This window comes from Giraffa tippelskirchi, chromosome 5, assembly GCF_054371585.1.
Source record: "Giraffa tippelskirchi isolate mGirTip1 chromosome 5, T2T-mGirTip1v1.2.pri, whole genome shotgun sequence".
In the NCBI taxonomy this organism is placed as follows: domain Eukaryota; kingdom Metazoa; phylum Chordata; class Mammalia; order Artiodactyla; family Giraffidae; genus Giraffa; species Giraffa tippelskirchi.
This window is the reverse complement of record NC_137279.1, coordinates 104,904,347-104,925,300: the sequence shown is the minus strand read 5'-3', so window position 1 is coordinate 104,925,300 and position 20,954 is coordinate 104,904,347. Positions and strand designations below refer to the sequence as shown.

Here is a 20,954-nt window from a genome sequence, read left to right as displayed (position 1 = left end):
TAAGATACATGCCTGAAGAGAGAAATCCTGAAGTTCAACTGAAAAGAAACGGTTCACTATCCATCTTTAAGATTTCTCTATTTTATTCCACTATGGTATTTTTCTAAGCTTCCTATATCAACATTAAATTGTGATAAAGTAAGAACAGAAAATCTAATTCTTAATGCCATGAAATAGATCTTTTATATTAGTCTCACACTGTGGAAGAGCCTGCTGAGCAATCAAATATTTTCTCTATTTCTGGAAACAATTGTAAAACTTTGAAGAATTGTGACCAGCTAAATCTCTACACTCTCTTCTCTGACTATACGAACGCTGACCAGCTCCCTTTCTGAAATGGTCTCAGTACCATTTTGATCTAGATAGATAAAAATTACCTTCTAATTATCATCAAAAGCACCTTTTAATCCTATAAAACTTATGTTGCTATTCTAAGTCACATAAGATCCAGAAAAATAGAAGCTGACTGCCAATAATGAACACTATATCATATCTTCACCAAATAAATAATCTACTATGGGCAAAGCATTCTTGAACATGATAATCAAACTGACCAACAATACACTCATTACCTTTTCTCTAAGCGTATTTTTAATTCTTTCTAGGAGAGGAAAAAATTTTCTTTACAAGTAAATATCTATCCAATTTCTAGACCTTCACTTCAATGTCTCATTTGTTATTCAGTCACTCAGTTTGTAACCCCATAGACTGCAGCATGCCAGGCTTCCCCATCCTTCACTAGCTCCCAGAGTGTGCTCAAACTCACGTCTACTGAGTTGATGATGCCATCCTATCATCTCATCCTGTGTTGCCCCCTTCTCCTCCCATGCAGCATCTCAAACCTGCTGCTACTGCTAAGTCACCTCTATCGTGTCCGACTCTGTACGATCGCATAGACGGCAGCCCAGCAGGCTCCGCCGTCCCTGGGATTCTCCAGGCAAGAATACTGGAGTGGGTTGCCATTTCCTTCTCCAATGCATGAAAGTGAAAAGTGAAAGTGAAGTCCCTCAGTCGTGTCCGACTCTTAGCGACCCCATGGACTGCAGCCTACCAGGCTCCTCTATCCATGGGATTTTCCAGGCAAGAGTACCTCAAACCTAATGTGTCACAAACTTAAGAGACCACCTGTCTCCTCTCTGAGCTCCCCAGTGCTATTTCTCCGAATTGCCTCTCTGGTATGGTGGCAATAACATTCTCCAGGTCTTCCAAAGCAGAAATGTTGGCAGTCACCTCAGGCTTCTTTCCTCCTTTATTCCTCCCAGTGGCTGGCTGCTTGGTCACCATAATGCTGGGGATTTTATTTCCTAAAATATCTAATTTTAACTATCTCTTAAGATCTTCAAATCTTACCATTATCACTGCCACCGCCTAGCTTTACTCTCAAGTCTCCCCTGGCTTTCTTGAATAGCCTCTTACTTGTCTCCTTGCCTATGGTCTTACTCTGTCTAATCCTTCTCTACATGGTTTCTTTAGCCATCTTTCTAAACAGGAACTCACGAGTTCTCTGTGTACAACACTCTCCACTAACCACAAAGGCACCAAAGGACTGCAGCATAATGTGGAGGGCTCCAGGATCTAGGGTGTGCTCTCTGCCTGCTCTGTCCACATCATCTCCTAACAGCTTCTTTTGTTTCGTCTCTCTTTTTATTCCTCTCTTTGGCTTTAGGTATAGAGCACCTACTATTTCAGTTTTAGAAAGCTCTAGTACAGATACAAGACTTCCCTGGTGGCTCATACGGTAAAGCGTCTGCCTCCAATGCGGGAGACCCGGGTTCAATCCCTGGGTCGGGAAGATCTCCTGGAGAAGGAAATGGCAACCCACTCCAGTATTCTTGCCTGGAAAATCCCATGGACAGAGGAGCCTGGCAGGCTACAGTCCATGGGGTCGCAAAGAGTCGGACACGACTAAGCAACTTCACTTCACTTCAGTACAGATACAGAGAGATAATCCCGAGATGATGTTACACTGCAGGTTATTTAATTTTGATTAATAAAATTAATTAGGCCTGTATTTGAGATGAAATCTTAAAAAAAAAAAACCTAAAAGCACATATATATAAGACAGAAAAACAAAAGCAAGCTTGGGGATAGTGTTGATATCTAATGAAAAGCCTTCTTTGTAGGCCCTTAAGTATATAGAAAGGTCTCCCTTAGTGGTTTAGTGGTAAAGTATCTGCCTGCCAGAGCAGGAGATGTGGGTTCGATCCCTGTGTCAGAAGAACCCACTCCAGTGTTCTTGCCTGGAAAATCCGATGGACAGAGAAGCCTGGCGGGCTACAGTCTGACTCATAAGAGTCAGAGATGACTGAGCACACATACCTATCACGTGAAGGGAACAGAAATCGCAACTGAAGTTGGAGAAATGTTAGAGAAAAAATGTCTTGTAGAATATTAACTTTATTATATATATGTTGAACAATAGTTAAGAAGAATAGTTCACTTTAAGCTTAAGATAACCTACAAATATATGCTCTGCTTCATGCCCCAAAATATGTAATCAGCAATAATTAAATAAGGCAACTGATAATTGTCTTATTATCACTTGCCTTATTTGGCAAGCACCTTACACTTTTTTGTTTTTAACTACTAAAGTGATAGTGCGAATAACCACAATGGACTAGAGCTCTGATGAAATTCTAGAGTAGCCATTTCTTACTATTTAATAGACTGATGTAAGTAACAATGTTAATATTATTGGTTGACACTCTTACAAACATTATACAAATGGAACTTCTGGTAGGGTAAAGACTAAGATAGGCTACTTGGCTTACAATGAATGCTGAAAAATGCTGGATACCAACAGATTCTTCTGGTTCTATTTATGTAGATGAAAAGTCATTTAGTCTTAATAAAATTAGGCAGAGGTATGTCTCAGAGGTGGTGGAAAACTGACAATACAAGCAAGGATTGATTTATACCTACAGCAAAAATGTTTCTCCTTGAAAAGAGGGGGGAAGGCAGGCCCTGGGCGGGGGAAGGCCCTCTCTTAGAATCAAGCATTTTCCTAAAAGTTACCTTAGGAAAAGAATGTCAAATGATACTATCAAGTTTACTAAAACACATTAATTGTATTAAGGCATCTTATAATGAAAAGATTATGTGCTTAGACTGCACTGCATTATAAAATAGTTACAATAATACACTAGGTGAGGAAGGATTCCTGGTACTTCTTACCCTGGCATCATATTCAAGGACGAAAGGAGGAAAGTCGATCTGTTCTGGAGAGATGGCAGAAAACAGCTGGTGAAGGCTGTCCACATGGTGGATTTTGTCCTTCAGTCCTGAGACAGAAAAGGTGGTAAAAAACCATGTTGATACCTGATTAATGGAAGAAAAAAAATGATTTAAGCCAGTGGCAAGAATCAGAAATACACACATGATCTTGAAAATTTATGCCAGATAAAAACTATTTCAGAATTGAAATTGGTATCAAAAAAAGTCTTGTAATAAGCAGTGTTTTTTGAAATGCAGGTCGTAGTGTGTCACTGAATTATGCAATCAGTTTAGTGGACTGTGAACAGGACTAAAACAACAAAAAGAAACATGCTAGAGCAACAATCACTGAGGAATGTAGTAAGGATGAGCTTTGTCTCCTGAAGCGTTGGGTTCTGTTATATGTCTGTGTGCTCCTGTGCATGTGATACAATGCGCTTTTTGTTGTGGGTAGTGGTCAAAACCACTGCACTCTCTGATGGAATACTGATCCACTGGTACTGTGAAAATGTTGACCATCTCCAAATCTCAGAAACTCTTTTCACTTTTTGAAAAATGAGATAGAAACTTTTTGCCAATTTTTGAGACATTTATTTTTCAGTTGACACTTGGCACATCTCTCAAAGTGCATTTTCTGTGGATGTAGAGCCACCCTTGCTCATTTTACTTCACAACATGCAATTTTTCTATAAAAAGTTAATCTGCAAAATTTGCTCATTGCAAAAAAAAAAAAGAGAGAATTCTTGACAGCAAACAATACTGGCATGAACTAGGCAACAGCTAGAACTTAAAAATTATTGTTCATCTATCCAAACTGACAATCATAAATAGTCATGTTTATCACAGGCTTGTACAACAGTTCTGTGAGGTAGGTACAATGTTACTGCTATCCCCATTTATAGAAGAAGGTAACCTATGTATACGAATTCTCGGTATACTGGCACAGCACACTCCAGGATATAACTGGGTACATTATAAATACACTACGTGACACTTTGGGCAATTGCCAGTCATTTTGTTAGTTTCTCTTTGACACCCTATCATGTTTTTCAGGGCTTGTTCCAAACCTTTCACATATTCCCAGTCCCTAATGCAAAATACTTTCTTCATGCTTACTTATGAGAAAAAGCACAGACTAACAGAGCCAACACTGAACTTATCTTTATCAGAATCTTGCCCAAACTTTCAGACTTGGCAGAGACCCGTCTCCACCATTTCTCCCTGACAGCTCCAAAGAGATTAACCCATCTATTGCATTCTCACAACCTTATGTTTAAATCTCATGTACAGCACTTATTTCTATTTCACAGGAATATAAACAGTTTCTTACAATTTCCCTAGCACTTGGCAGACAATCATAGAATGGTCTAAAGTTTTAAAAGCTACAGACAGAACCATGCATTCATTGAAAAAGAATGAATGAATGGAGATAAGGTCTATTTCATAACGAGTTTTATGACCTGGGTCACTATTCTATTTTGGCTATACTATGAATGACTGGTATAAGGCCTCAAATACTAACATTGCCCTTTGTACCTTCTCACCTTAACAAGTTTATTTGGAGGGTGGTGGAGGGGTGGGGGAGGCACTCAGCCTTTCTAGAACAAAGTGAGTTAATATAAATCAAATTAGGCAGTCATTTAATTACACATCAATCCCCAGTTTTTTTACATCTTTTTTTTTAAAATACAGGCTGTTATATACCTAACTGATATAAACTTCTGCAAACTAGATGAGTGAAAATTCTAGATTAGGATACAGCCAGCCAAGAGTTAGCTGATAAATTAGTAAGAGCTACAGAGAGATCATGGAGATTTTAGAGATCCTAGAAAGAATTCAAGAGAGTAAGACTGCAGAGTGAGAACAGAGAAGTATCTCAAGGATGTATTAGGAGATGCATTTGCACAAGGAGTTACACATTTCCTGGGAATCTACTAAGTTCTAAGCATTGTGCACGGCTGTCAGTAAAACAGGGCAACAGCGACATGGCCATTCCTCTAATGAGGAATTAGATCCTAGTAAAGGAGCCAGCTCATAAGCAGAATAACAATCTCCTAAGGCAAAAAAAAAAAAAAGGCTAAACACAATGAATGGTTCAAAGACATACACAACTACCTATCCTAGGCAGGGCACTGTGCTACCTGGATAAAAGTATAAAATTACGGAGCCAGAAGAAACTACACAGGGAATTTGTGTTCCACGGTCTCTTACCTCGGGACATTTTTACATGCTGCTTTGTTTACTCCTAAACCCATTTTCTTCAATTTTAGCCTGGTGAAAAATTGTCCTTCAGAGCTCAGGTCAGAATTCACCTCTGTGAGAAAGCTTTCACTGACCACCCTCCACCCAAAGTGCGAGACACAGCTTTCTTCTAAGAGTTCCAAGAACACCGTGTTACTCATATTACTGTGTAGCTGACATTCTCTGTGGTAGTAACTGATTCTTTCAACCAATTCCCCTGTGGGGATTGTCTCCTTCAACACTATATTTATAGGGTCTAATCAAAGCCCAACATGAAAAATAAGGAATTCAATATATGTTGAAAGAATTAACAAATTGTTTCTGGACTTACTACTTTACTATGTAGGGATGGGCTAATATTCTTCCATTCTACAATAAAAACAAATGTACTTCAATCTGGGCCCAGCCTCTTCATCTACAAAATGAGGAAGTTATACCTGAATGATTTTTAAGTCCCTCTTAGTTATACAGTTCTATGAAAGGACTCGACTACACCGCACATACTGACATGGTGAGGGGTGGTGGTAAATTCAAAGAGAAGGCTGGGTTTAGGAAGAATGGGCAGTGATCATATACACTCAGTATTTGAAGGACATACATATTTCTCCATTGCATTTTTTACCCATTACCTCCCTTACATTCTTTAGGCATTAACAAGACAATGTTACTCAAAGCAGAGAGAAGTTGAAACTTAAGTTAAAAGTTTTCTGTCAGGGAGACCCAAGAGCATTGTCTCCAGTTTTTTTTTGTTTTATTTTTATAAAGCTCAGCTTTTAATTTTCAATTCAGTTCCGTTTAGTAGCTCAGTCATGTCCAGCTCTTTGCGACCCCATGGACTGCAGCATGCAAGCTCTCCCTGTCCATCCCAACTCCTAGAGTTTACTCAAACTCATGTCCATTGAGTCAGTGATGCCATCCGACCATCTCATCCTCTGTCGTCCCCTTCTCCTCCTGCCTTCAATCTTTCCCAGCATCAGGGTCTTTTCAAATGAGTCAGTTCTTCGCATCAGGTGGCCATAGTATTGGAGTTTCAGCTTCAGCATCAGTCCTTCCAATGAATATTCAGGACTGATTTCCTTTAGGATGGACTGGTTGGATCTCCGTGCTGTCCAAGGGACTCTCAAGGAGCAGCGGCAGCAGAGGTGTGGGTTGGTGGTGGCCTGCTGCAGGGTCAGGGGCACTGAGTATAGCAGTGCTGCATGGGACCTTTTGAAGGAGGTTGCCATTATCTTCATTACCTCCAGCATAGTTTGGCCTCAGGTCAATTAACAGGGAGGGAACACAGCCCTGCCCTTCAACAGAAAATTGGATTAAAGATTTACGAGCACCCGCCCATCGGAACAAGACCCAGTTTCCCCCTCAGTCAGTCTCTCCCATCAAGAAGCTTCCATAAGCCTCTTATCCTTCTCCATCAGAGGTCAGACAGACTGAAAACCACAATCACAGAAAACTAACCAATCTGATCACATGGACCACAGCCTTGTCTAACTCAATGAAACTATGAGCCATGCCGTGTAGGGCCATCCAAGATGGATGGGTCATGGTGGAGAGTTCTGACAAAACGTGGTCCACTGGAGAAGGGAATGGCAAACCATTTCAGTATTCTTGCCTGAGAACCCCATGAACAGTAATTTTCAATTACTTACAACATAAGTCATACATATACATTTATTTAGGTAAACTTGCATTACTCAGTATCTACTATTTTAAAAAACCAAAGAAAACTTTCCAGGTAAGAATACTGGAGTGGGTAGCCATTCCCTTCTCAAAGGGTTCTTCCCGACCCAGGGATCGAACCCAGGTCTTCCAAACATGGAGGCAGATTCTTTACCATCTGAGCCACCTGGGAAGCCCAAAGAAAATTAAACATTTGAAAAAAAAGACTGCTGGAATATTCTGTGAATTCTAGAAATTCTTTCACTCAGTTATTCACAAATGCAGAGCCAAGAACATGGGATCACAAAACAACATAAACTACGAAAAGATTGTTCACATGTGTGCACTTAAGTGGTCTAATAGAGCCAGAATCAACAGTGGGTTTAAATATTATTAGTTTGCATTCTATTAGGAAATATCAAAAAAGAGAGTAGTGATTTATATGAGCAGTCAATTTACTATCACTTTGGGTGGAGTGCATTGGAAAAGATCTGAGAAGTATGGAAATCAGAAGAGTGTGATTCAGTTGTTTTATCATCCCTTGATTTCTTTTCATCTCTTTCTTTTATAATTACAGCCACTCCATTTAGAGTTTTTGACTTAGTATAAAATAAATGGTGGATTTCTTTACATAGGAGCTTTATTCTCTCAGTCCTCCAATGGTTTCTCCATGCCAAAATATTATGGAAAGGTAACATAATGGTTCTCACTTCATACACTTTCCCTTCAGCCTCTGCCCAACCTGTCATTCGCACTGACTCCTACATGAAGTAGTTCTAGTGACAGCCAAAGCGAGTGGCTCTAACACCGAAACTTCTGGTAATGTTTATCCACTGATGTCACAGTGAGGGAAGGATAGCTGCTCACTGACTCTCTCTTGTGTGGGGGAGGAGAGGCTAAGTCAGATCTTAGCAAACAGTGACTATATATTTTCATAAATCTGGTGAATTCACAAAGGAATACTCTTTAGATAAGTTTGAATTTGTGATAGAAGTAAAAAACAGTTTTGACCATTAAAAAAATTATGAAGATATTTCAACATTTACCAAAATTGAAAGAAGTTTACAAGGAACATAGGTACAGAAACCACTCAGACAATCATTAACATTTTCCTTAAGTTTTCTTTTTTTTAAATTGTTTTGTTTTTTATTAGTTCTGTCATTCATAATAAATTAATAGGATTCAACTTTTTCTAGCTTTATGAATAGATACTGAGGACCACAAAAGCATCTTTTAAATTTTAGCCATTCTAATAGGAATGTAGTATCTCACATTGCTTTCTTTGTACTTTTCTAATAACTAACTGTGCTTGACATCTTTTCATCTGCTTACTTGCCATCTGTATATCTTCTGGTTAAGCCAGATTTTTGTACAAATCTTTTGTCTATTTCTAAACTATCTCTATTTCTGTTTCTATTTCTATTTCTGTTTCCTTATTACTTAGAGATTTCTTAATATATTCACAAGACAAGACCTTTATCAGATAAATGTTTAATTTACAAAGATTTTCTCTTAGGCTGCAGTTGATCTTTTCATTCTCTTTTTAATTTAATTTTATTTTTTTGTAATTGTATTTATTTAGTTAATAAATTTATTTATTTTAGTTGGGGGCTAATTACTTTACAATATTGTAGTGGTTTTTGCCATACATTGACATGAATCAGCCATGGGTTTACATGTGTTCCCCTTCCTGGACCCCCCTCCCACCTCCCTCCCCATCCCATCCCTCTGGGTCATCCCATTGCCCCAGCCCTGAGTATTTGTCTCATGCATCAAACCTGGAACAGTGTTCTGTTTCACATATGATAATATACATGTTTCAATGCTATTCTCTCAGAACGTCCCACCCTCACCTTCTCCCTCAGAGTCCATAAGACTGTTCTATGCATCTGTGTCTCTTTTTCTGTCTCGCATATAGGGTTATCGTTACCATCTTTCAAATTCCATATATATGCATTAGTATACTGTATTGGTGTTTTTCTTTCTGGCTTACTTCACTCTGTATAATGGGCTCCAGTTTCATCTTAACTATCTTCAAAAGAGCAGAAGTTTTTAATTTTAATAAAGTTAAATTTCTTTTATAGATTATGCTTTTGGTGTTAATTTAAGAAATAACTTGCTTTACTCAAGGTCACACAAAGCTTTTTCTCCTATACTTTCTTCTAGAAGTTTAAGAAGTTTTATGTTTTACATTTAGGTCCTTGATTCATTCTCAGTTAACTTTGTACATGATGCAAGACACAGATCAAAGTTTATTTTTTTTGCCATATTGATTTCCAATTGTTCCAATATCATTTGTTGAATAGACTATCCTTTTTCCACTGACCCAACTTTGCACTTTGGAAAAAAACCAGTTACCCATATATGTGTGAATCTATTTCTGGATTCTTAATTCTGCTCTGTTGATCAATTTGTCTACCTTCATGCCAATACCTCACTGTCTTGAGTATTGCAGCTTTAGAATTAGCACTGAAAGCAGATAGTGTTGGTCCTCCAACTTTGTTCTTTTCCTAAGTTGTTTTGGCTATTTTAGATTCTTTGCATTTTAATTGGCCAATTTCTATAAAAAAAATTGGTTAGGACTGAATTGAATCTATAGCTTCAGCAAGAAATGACAATTTAACAATATTAAATTTTCAATCCATAAATACAGTATATGTCTTCATTTATTTAGGTCTGTTTTAATGTATGTCGTCAATGTTTTACAGCATACAGTGAGCTACAGTCCATGGGGTCACAAAGAGTCAGACATGCTGAGCAACAACTACTACTACTACTATTACTAACTTGTACAATGTATAAGTCTTTCACATCTTTTGTCATATTTATCATTAAGTACTTAATACTTTTGATGCTAGTGTAAATTATAATGCTTTTTAAATTTCAAATTGTTTCTCTGTAATATGGATAACAGATTTTTGAATATTGATCTTAGACCCTAAAATTTTGCTAAAAAGTTACTCATTAATTCTAGTATTAATAGCTTTTCTGAGGATACTACAGGGTTTTCTACATAGATAATCATGTCGTCTGTCAATCAAGACAGTTTTATTTACTCCTTTCTAAATTAGATGCTTTTTGTTCCTTTTTCTTGCCCTATTACATTGGCTAGAACCTCTAGTACAATTCTGAGCACAAGTGGGAAATAGCGGACATTCTTGCAAAGACATACTAATAATCAAGCTAATCCTTCTCTGTGTCTCCATTTCAGAAAAAAATTCAGTAGCTACTGGATGAATAAAAAAGAAAATGGATGATGAAATTTTGAGAAATAGTCAAGCATTACTTCCGTAAGTGCTATAGAAAAAAAAAAATTAGCCACCTGCTGAGCATAACAAATTAACTTTCCCAAGAGTGGGAAAGTTAATAGTATTCTATCTGGTAAGACTATGTAGTCAGAAATCAATTGAAAGAAGAGCAGGAAAGACAATTATAAGTGATTTAATTGACAGCTCACACATTTTACTTTTTTAAAAAAGCCTGACCAAGCAGTGTTCCCACAAGCATAGCACTTAATACTGTGCTGTTGTAACACTGAGGGACCAAAAGGAAATTTGAAATTTTTAAAAGAATTATTTAAAACACTTCATGCAAAATTTAAAGATGGTATTTCAATGAGAAACAACAATTTTGTAAACAGTGACCAATTTCCCAAAGTGGAAAACATTCTCACTGAAGTCTTCACTCATCTTAGTTATGAAATATAATGAGGACTTTTCACTACTTATCTTACTTAATTTTTCTACAGCACTTTAACATAATAACTATTTCTACCATCTCTGATGCTTTGCCCATCCACTGGCTTCCACAGCATTAGTCAACCTTGGTTCTCCTGCTGCTTTTTTGATTACTTCTTGGTCTCCTTCCCTGATCCCAGTGCTCTGTCTTCAGCTGTTGTCTTTGGTCTAAGTCTGTGATTTTATTCATTAACACTTCTAAAGAGTTAAAGTTCTATTTACTTGATGAGTCGCAAAATTTATATCCCAATCCATGACTGCTATATCTGATGACTTGCAGGAGTACCTACTAGTGGCAGGATTGGTCAGAGAGGTTTCTTTTCTTTTTCTTTATTTACATAAAGTAATTGTTGAGCTGAGATCTGAAGGATAAAATAGGAATTAGCCAGGAACAGGGGCAGGAAAAAGCCCAGATTAACAAAGAGCTGTGCTTAGTCACTCAGTCATGTCTGACCTCTTTGTGACCCCATGGACTGTAGCCCACCAGGCTACGCGCTGTCCATGGGGATTCTCCAGGCAAAAATACTAAAGTGGGTTGTCATGCCATCCTCCAGGGGATCTTCCCAACCCAGGGATCAAACCCCGGTCTCCCGCATTGTAGGCAGATTCTTTATCATCTGAGCCATCAGGTAAGCCCATACAAAGAGCACACAGAGGCAAGGACAGAGGGGCTAATGGCTTGTAAAGGTCACTGACAAAGATATCCGAGTTACACGGGATGGAAACATTAGGACCACAACTCGAGATCACTTAAAAATGAAGGGTAAACAAGGAAATGAGCAGTCACAACGGTGACAGCAAGAATTAAGATGAGGAAATATATCTTAATATGCAGGTATGTAGTGCAGTTAACTTCAAGATTTAGTAGAAAGAAAAATACCTACCTTTGAACGAAATGTTGGATGAACAAAATAAACAGCCTTCAAATTCCTCTTGTACCTGATTCAAAACAAACAAACAAAAGGGTCAGTACAAGCCATGCCTAAAACCAATCAACATTATGAACAATTAACTCTTTCTCCAGGAGTTTAGAAGCAGGAAAAAGTTTCCATATGAATTTCCTCTGATACAAAATAAACTGGAATTAAGGGGAGTCTCCTATTATTAAAATATTCAACTATATATTATAAAAATCTGTTATATGAACTATCCTTTCACAGAATACACCACAATGTTTGCTACTGCTTAATACTAAGAAAGAAAAAAGCTATTGTTCCCCTTCAAAATTTGAGAAAGTAACTAACTTGACATCAACGACGTCATAGAGTTTCTTCAGGAAGTCTGAGTCCAGGTGATTGTATTCGCTGGTCAGTGTGTGAAAATACACTAATACATATTCCTTCACAGCAATGTGGTCCATTACATGGATAAAATATAAGAGAGCCTAGAAGAAAAAGGAATAAAAGTAATGATCATTTTGTACAGTAGTCTATTTCACAGCGTCTGTGTGTGCACGCTCAGTTGTGTCTAACTCTCTGTGACCCCATGGACTATAGACTGCCAGGCTCCTCTGTCCATGGGATTTTCTAGGCAAGAATACTGCAGTGGGTTGCCATTTCCTACTCCAGGGGATCTTCCTGACCCAGGGATCGAACCTATATCTCTTGTATCTCCTCCACTGGCAGGTGGATTCTTTACCAATGTGCCACCTGAGGCCAAGAGAGAGAAAAACCCAGGAGATTAATCTAATCTATGCTCCAGACACTGCAGACATCAGGAACAAGCATCTCTTCAAAAAGATCTTCCCATATAGTTCCCATAATGCCACGGTACGTTCCCTTCCTGTCCTTAGGTGATGGAGGAGAATATCTCCATCCTCTCAAATGAGCTCTTCATATATACAAAAGAGCTCTTCAGTCAACTACCAGGTTTTTTCTCTCTGGGATAATGATTTCAAAACTGTTAGAGAATTTCTAGACTTTTCATCATTCTTGAAGGTTCTATCTGAATTCAGTGACAAGTCTTTGCAGTCTCCACTGAGATATGGACTCATGCCTCACACGGCTCACTTTGAGGGCTAATCTGCTCAGTATCTTTAATATTGAACTGAATGAGGAAAATCAGAACAGGTTTAGTGAGCAGAAGGCAGTGGGCTGGGCAGCACTTCTCCTGCTCTGACTCAAACTTAATGTAACCTGGATCAGTTAGAAAAGTATGCCATTACAAGAAGGATGAAATTTAAGAGAAACATTAAGTACAAAGCAGAGATACAACATGGGCAGGGCCAGCATGACCCACTGGTGTAGCTATAAACAATGACACACAGGACACTAAGAGGCAGCATCTGAAGGATTACTATTAAACAGGCTATTTCCCCATTTTTGCCTCAGGGGAGTCCTTGGCATTCACATGAATGGACTACTAAGGATTAGTTAGCATGGGTCCAACTGCTACCAGAGCCGACAGAGGAGGGCACTAAGGAAACACATTTTATTTCCAGTCATTAGCTGGTTTGGACCTCAAGATATAAATGAAAGGATATATCACAAACATTCAGAACACCATGCAAATACACATCAGAATCAAAGGGGTTTATGCTTTTATTGGTATGAATCACATTATTAATGCTGTGAATAAATGCCATGCTGATTATTATAAATAGTTGAGTGTTTAAGGTGTGTATGTGTGTGTGTGTGTGTTTATTATTTCTGCTCTTACCAGACTGCTTCTGGTCCTCTTTCTGTCCACTTACCACCTCCTGCCCAGGGTAATTAAGATACCCATTTTCAGCTTCAAATTCTCCATCTTTAACTTGAATTTTTCATTTATAAAGAAGCATAGCCACATAACAGAAGAACATAGAAAACAAATTCTTCCTAAAACTATGAAATCCATTTTAAGATACTGACTTCCAGTTTTCACCTTTATGCTTAAACTCCCATCCTGTTCCCCTTGCCCACAAAAAAGGTCAATATATACACACTGTGTATCACTTTTTCTTCTGTCGATATTATATCATAAACATAGTACTTAACTCTATAACAATAATTTTTTCAGGGTCACAGAACATTTCATTTATGGATGCAAAATAATTAACTTAACAGAATTTGTTATTTTGTGTCACAAATGAGCCTGTGAGTAACATGCCAGATACAAGGCTTTCGCAATTTTTTCTTTTATCTAAACACCAGGGACCAGGACTCTAAGGGCTTAGCCAGGTGTAATCATCTGCTTTTGCCCAATGGTGTTTTATCTTAAAATTGTATGCAGCTTTTACACTTTTGAGTACTTTTTTTTTCACTACTGTTAAAAATTATTTATTAAAGTAAGTCTCTTCCTTTGCAGTCAGTTTCTATTACAACTGATGTTCTAGGATGATCTATATATTTATCCTGTGGATTTGACTGTCCCTTGCCCAAGTATTCCAATTTGGGCAGTTTCTTGGCCTGTAGCTATTTTCATTCCTAGGATTACTTCCTTAGTTCAGTTCAGTCACTCAGTAGTGTCCGACTCTTTGCGACCCCATGAATTGCAGCACGCCAGGCCTCCCTGTCCATCACCAACTCCCAGAGTCTACCCAAACCCATGTCCATCGAGTCAGTGATGCCATCCAACCATCTCATCCTCTGTCATCCCCTTCTCCACCTGCCCCCAACCCTACCCAGCATTAGGGTCTTTTCCAATGAGCCAATCCTTTGCATGAGGTGGCCAAAGTATTGGAGTTTCAGCTTCAACATCAGTCCTTCCAGTGAACACCCAGGATTGATCTCCCTTAGGATGGACTGGTTGGATCTCCTTGCAGTCCAAGGGACTCTCAAGAGTCTTCTCCAACACCACAGTTCAAAAGCATCAATTCTGTGGCGCTCAGCTTTCCTGGAGAAGGCAATGGCAACCCACTCCAGTATTCTTGCCTGGAAAATCCCGTGGACGGAGAAGCCTGGCGGGCTGCAGTCCATGGGGTCGCTAAGAGTCGGACACAACTGAGCGACTTCACTTTCACTTTTCACTTGCACGCATTGGAGAAGGCAATGGCAACCCACTCCAGTGTTCTTGCCTGGAAAATCCCATGGATGGAGGAGCCTGGTGGGCTGCTGTCTATGGGGTTGCACAGAGTCGGACACGACTGAAGCGACTTAGCAGCAGCAGCTTTCTTTACCACCCAACTCTCACATCCATACATGGCCACTGGAAAAACCATAGCCTTGACTAGACGGACTTTTGTTGGCAAAGTAATGTCAACTACTACTTCCTTAGTAGTTAATACAAATTCTCAGAAATGGAATTACTAGGTCACTTTGATAGTTTTAATTAATCTTTGATGACAATGATTATTATTTAAAAGTAATGGCTAAAAAATTAAAATAAAAATAAAAAATAAAAGTAATGGCTAATTTTGAAGGTGAAAAAAGATACCTCATTTTAATTCACCTTTTTTTTTTCACTACTAATCAGGTTGAACATCTTCTTATTAGTAATACCATTTCTTCTGCTATGAATCATCTGTTTCTGTCCTTTATCTTCAAAAGAAGGGATTACAAAATGATGACATCTTGGGTTAACTACAACTCTGGTTTCTTTTCTTCAGATAGATTCTCAAAAGTTTATGTTTCTTTTTTCAAGAAAGGCAGATACTACAGAATGAGTCCAACCAAAAACTCGCCATTTACGTCATGTCCAAAACACAGTAGCTGAGTTGTTGGAAATCACATTGTGGCATTTCAGTATTCCATTTCTCCTGGAACACAAGGCCAGACCCCTAACTGACTGAAAGGGTATGTGCCAACTTGTAGAGCCAGGGCTGCTACTCAGTCACAGACATGCAATTCGGACTCATCTCATATTCTAAGCCCTGATTCCAAATTCATACCCTACTTATTTTTTTAAATCAATGTTATTTACAAAACAAAGCCTTTTTATGGCTTACCTTGTCCATATCTATTAATGTTACAGGAATGTTTCTTCCAACTACCACCATCACTGTGCGACCACAGTTATCCACACCTACAAACAGGAAACATAATCAGCACCCAGAAACTTTATTCCAAGAGTATTACTGTCCTGGGCTCTGACCTTATAAAAATATTCTAAACAAATGTAAAAGACTAAAAACTAGGGACATAAGCTTTTCAAATTTCATCTTCGGATTTCTTTCACTATGTGGAAAACCACTTTTTAATTTTTTTCCAGCTTCATGAAGTTTTGATGACTGCCCTTGTTTTTAAGGTAAGCCCTCTTACAGGTTTTAAATCTGGGGAAACCAAAGGTAAGGTCACAGGGTAAAGATCATTTTATAAATAGCTTTCTATTTAAGCTAACTACAACTTTTAATAACATTAGTGATCCAAGAAAAACTAAATGGAACTCAAATCTGAAAATTAACAAGTACTGTCTGGAAAAGAAACATAAAGGGGGAATCTGATAACTTTCACTGTCTCTGTTATATATTTATGTAAGGTTTGAATTCTGTATAAAGAGATTATGGTACTTTAAAACTAGGAAAAAATTTATTTATTTTTTAATTTATTTATTTTAGTTGGAGGCTAATTACAATATTGTAGTGGTTTTTGCCATACATTGATATTAATCAGCCACAGGTTTACATGTGTTCCCCATCCTGAACCCCCCTCCCACATCCCTCCTCCTCCCATCCCTCTGGGTCATTCCAGTGCACCTGTCTCATGCATCAAACCTGGACTGGTGATCTGTTTCACATATGATAATATACATGTTTCAATGCTATTCTCTCAGATCGTCCCACCCTCATCTTCTCCCAAAGAGTCCAAAAGACTGTTCTATACATCTGTGTCTCTTTTTCTGTCTCGCATATAGGGTTATCGTTACCATCTTTCTAAATTCCATATATATGTGTTAGCACACTGTATTGGTGCTTTTCTTTCTGGCTTACTTCACTCTGTATAATGGGCTCCAGTTTCATCCATCTCAATAGAACTGATTTAAATGGATTCTTTTTAATGGCTGAGTAATATTCCATTGTGTATGTGTACCACAGCTTTCTTACCCATTCATCTGCTGATGGACATCTAGGTTGCTTCCATGTCCTGGCTATTATAAACACTGCTGCGATGAACATTGGGGTACACGTGTCTCTTTCAATTCTGGTTTCCTCGGTGTGTATGCCCAGCAGTGGGATTGCTGGGTCATATGGCAGTGACCATTGCTGGTCTATGTCCAGTTTTGTAAGGAATCTCCACACTTTCTCCATAGTGGCTGTACTAGTTTGCATTCCCACCAACAGTGTAAGAGGGTTCCCTTTTCTCCACACCCTCTCCAGCATTTAGAAAAATTTATAAGACACAAAAAAGGAAGAAAAAGGACTTCATTTCCGAGAAGAAATGAAGTTGGCCAATAAAGAATAACTAGCTGAAAATCTTACAGTTTGATATGATATTTTTAACATATTGATGATGAGCAAAACCTATCTTCGTTGTACCAAAAAGAAATATCTATATATAGACAAAATGGGAAAAATCAGAGAAGAATGAAGTCCATAATAGCATGCCAAATAATGTCTTAATCAGTAAAAGAAAAAGTTACCATGTCCTTAAGCTCACCTGTTTGGTATAAGGCTTTTAGAGAAGCAATATCAGACAGATCCTCAGATCTTGCTTGACACAACCAGCGATTATAACTAGAGAAATAAAGGATATGATAATTATAATAAACAGTTGTAAATCCATAAATGAGACCTGTTTTTAGCTTAAAGAGTGCTTTATTATAATGAGGAAGGAGTTAAAGAGGCTGTTACACTATGCTGAATCTCTACTGTTATTAAAAAACAAAACAAATGAGTTACGGAGAAAGGAAGATGTTCACACCAGACGACTTTTACAATTCTTTGAGCAAATGAAGACTACTCATATAATTGGCTAAGATACCAAGTTCTCAAACTAACATTGTTTTTAAAATACTATTATTTTCCTCTACTTGAAAAAAAATGCGAACAAAGCTTAAAGCAATAGCAGTTTTCCACAAGAGGTGTTCACTCATTCAACGAAGACTTACTGACTGCTTACTTCATGAGAGGTACTGAGAATACTCTAGTGAATAGACATGGTCAGACACTCAGGGATTTACTTTTCAGAAGAAAAACAGGTAAGTGTTGTACATGTTTTGCCAGATCACAAAGAAACTAGGTATATTTTTTCTGGGAAGTCCGGGCTTATTTAATGACTGACTAATCACACTAGCTCTACTGATACTCCATATACCAGATCATAGAGATTGCATTTTGGCTTTGGCTAAGAGAATGTTAAAATTGGAAAAAACATTAAAAATCTCAAAGAGCGGAAGTGAGCTGCAAAAGATCTAATTAATCTTAGCGTCACCAGCCAGTAAGTCTGCCAGTTAACGGCAGAGTTGACTCTGAAGTTGCACTTAGGTCTTCAGATTGCTGGAGAGGTCAGTACTTTTTCTACTATTTCATATTTGCCTTCTTCAAGTTCGAAGTGCCACTTACTTGTGAAAAAAGCTTTCAACGTATCTAAATGCGTGAAAAGCAACGCTGAAGCTTTTAGGTCTCATACGGCAACATCCTACAACATTACAAAGAACAACAAAAACAAAACTAAACCAGGAGAGAGGATATTTGGGTTCTCATCTTATCACTTTCTGTGCAACCTTAGTAAAGACACTTCAGCTCTATGGACCTCAGTTTCCTGATCTGCCAAACAGTGTTTCTGCAGAACACCTTTCAGCTATAAAACCACACAACTAAGGATATTTAATAGGAAGTCTATTACATAGGGATTGTAATCAACAAGTGATATGCCTGCTAGTTTCATGGAAATTTTTGCTTGTGAAAAATAAACTTAGTATTGGGAATTCCCTGGCAGTCCAGTGTTTAGGACTCGGTGCTAGATTCCTGGTCTGGGAATGTAGATTCCACAAGCCATGCAGCACGGCCAAACATTTTTTAAAAACTGAAAAAAAACAAAACAAAAAACAACCCCACTTAGTATTGCACAGTTCTATAGTCTGCCTTTTTAAATTTAGAAACGTACCCACCTGTGCTAACTGAATTTAAAGTCAACAGCTTTTAATGTTAATTTAAGATAACAATGTGCAAGTCAAGAAAGGATCTATGTTTATTGTAGTTCTCCCTATTCATACGTACTATTCCATATTTTCACACAGAGCTATTTCCCAGGTTATTTACACTAATCCCCCAACAGTACTGCTTTCTAACTGTTTTATGGTTAAACCATCTCCATATCAAGACTAAAGAGAATAGGACATCTTAAGTGTTTTATGAGCACCACAGGTCATAACACAAACATGCAACAGGAATTCAGTAAATATCTGTTCATTTCTATACTCTGTGTATTCATTACCTCATTTTTCAAAGACTTATTGCAAAAATGCAATCCCTGCATCATAGCAGGGACTCAAATCTTTGTTGAATGAAATAATAAACATAAGTATTATTCAGGGTATTTTGGAGCCCTGAGAAGAGTAACAAAAGGCCCTTGGATTCAGAGTTTAAGGCTGAACATATGAGATAGACATATTACAAAGACAACTAACACTGTAATAATACAGTATGAGACAAGCAATCTAGCAGACATCTAAATGCTCTATCAATCAAGTATGTCTCTAAGAGGGGGACTGTAGGAGTAGGGGTCCGGGGTAGAGTGAGGATCAGGTGGAAGTAAGTTCCAGAACTGTGGTAGAACTGCTTCCTGCTTCGTATCACAAAGATCAGCACAAGACTTCTTTCCCCACTCACTGCAGTTTTTGTGTCCATTCTGCTAGACCTCGAGAGGGGACTATGTCTTCATTGTCTCTTTATTTCTAGCAAGTCTCTAGGGTAGTTCCTGACACTCAGTAACTATGTATTCAATGAACTCTAAAGAAAATAAATTTTTAAACTGGAACTCAGATGCACAGAACAGAACTAATCACCTTGCTTCAAAACACTCTTATCACTGGTACATGCATGCTTCTCTTTTAAAAAGTAGTTATCTAATTAGTTATTTTTAATGATGTAATAAGCACTCCAAAATCTACCCAAAACAAAAGTTAGCACCATCACAAACCTCCATCTAATCACCATGGTCACTTCCCTCCAATTCTAGCCACTGCCTCTCCTCACTCGTCATCTGGAATCTCAGGTTTCTCATTTTCTAGTTTTCCTTTTTGTATCATTTTAATTCATCTACACATATTCCTAAAAAGCTTTTTGGTTGTTTTTAACTACTCAAAAAAGACAAAAGCTTATCACAAAACTTTTAGGGTCTAGTTTTTGGACTTATTACATTGCTAAAATTCATCTCTATTGTTGGGTATCAATGTTGTTCATTCTCTTTGACTATTACCCATAATGTACTTACACTATATGAAAACTGTAGTTTTCATCCACTTTCCTACTGATAGGCACTTGGGCTGTTCCCAGGTTTTTGCCACTGTGAACGTGTTACAATCAACTTATTTTACATATCTCCTGGTATGTGTGTGTTTGATTTCTCTTGGGGGCACTCCTAGGAATGGAAGTGGAACATACAGGGTACGTTTGGTTTCAAGGTCCAAACTGTTTTCCACAGTTTTGTAGCAGTTTATACTTCTGCAAGCAATGAACAGCAGGTGCTAAGAATCCATGTCCTCTTCAACACTTGATCTGAGCAAACATTTTAACTGTCAATCAATTGGGTTTGAAATCATATTTCATTTCCCTGGTTGCTAATGATGCTGAGATCCTGTTCATATTTCCTGGCTTTTTCTTTTTTCTGTGAGATGCCTGTTCATACTGTTTGTCCATTTATCTATTGGGTTGTTTGTTCTTTTCTCACTTATTTGTAGGAGCTCTTTATATATTTTTGATCTAATCATTTGCCAGTTGTGTGTATTGTGAATACTCATATTCTGCAATTTGCCTTTCACTTTCTTTAAGCTTAATTGCCCCACTTTCTGTAGTTCTTATCTTTAATATAGTCAAGATTAATTTTTCTTTTGTAGTCAGTGTTTTTTATATTTTGTTTAAGAAACCTGTTTTTTCTTATTGGTATGAGGAATACTAACCTATGACTCCTTCCATGAATTTTAATTTTTTAAAAATTTAAGTCTTTAACCCATCTAAAATTAATTTTAGCCCATAATACGAAGTGAAATAGTGTAAACTCAAAAATGTTTTCAACCTCACCTGCGATTAAC

At 37.8% G+C, this 20,954-nt stretch overlaps 1 protein-coding gene across 8 annotated transcripts in view; it reads right to left on the bottom strand.

The window, feature by feature from the left end:
* The window catches only part of GDAP2 (ganglioside induced differentiation associated protein 2), a 99,983-nt gene that overhangs the window by 41,983 nt on the left and 37,046 nt on the right, over positions 1–20,954 (bottom strand). For 7 of the 8 annotated variants that reach the window (XR_014054595.1, XM_081492958.1, XM_081492962.1 and 4 more), the window contains 5 exons: positions 17,360–17,436; positions 15,712–15,788; positions 12,092–12,231; positions 11,732–11,786; positions 3,175–3,318 (listed from right to left, as the gene is read on the bottom strand). Coding sequence is in view for 7 of the 8 variants with exons in the window: in XM_081492958.1 (XP_081349084.1) it covers positions 3,175–3,318; positions 11,732–11,786; positions 12,092–12,231; positions 15,712–15,788; positions 17,360–17,436 (493 nt within the window). In the remaining variant the exon portion in view is untranslated. Of the gene's footprint in view, positions 1–3,174; positions 3,319–9,601; positions 9,671–11,731; positions 11,787–12,091; positions 12,232–15,711; positions 15,789–17,359; positions 17,437–20,954 lie in introns of those variants that run through there. The other variant, XM_081492963.1, reaches the window with a different exon arrangement.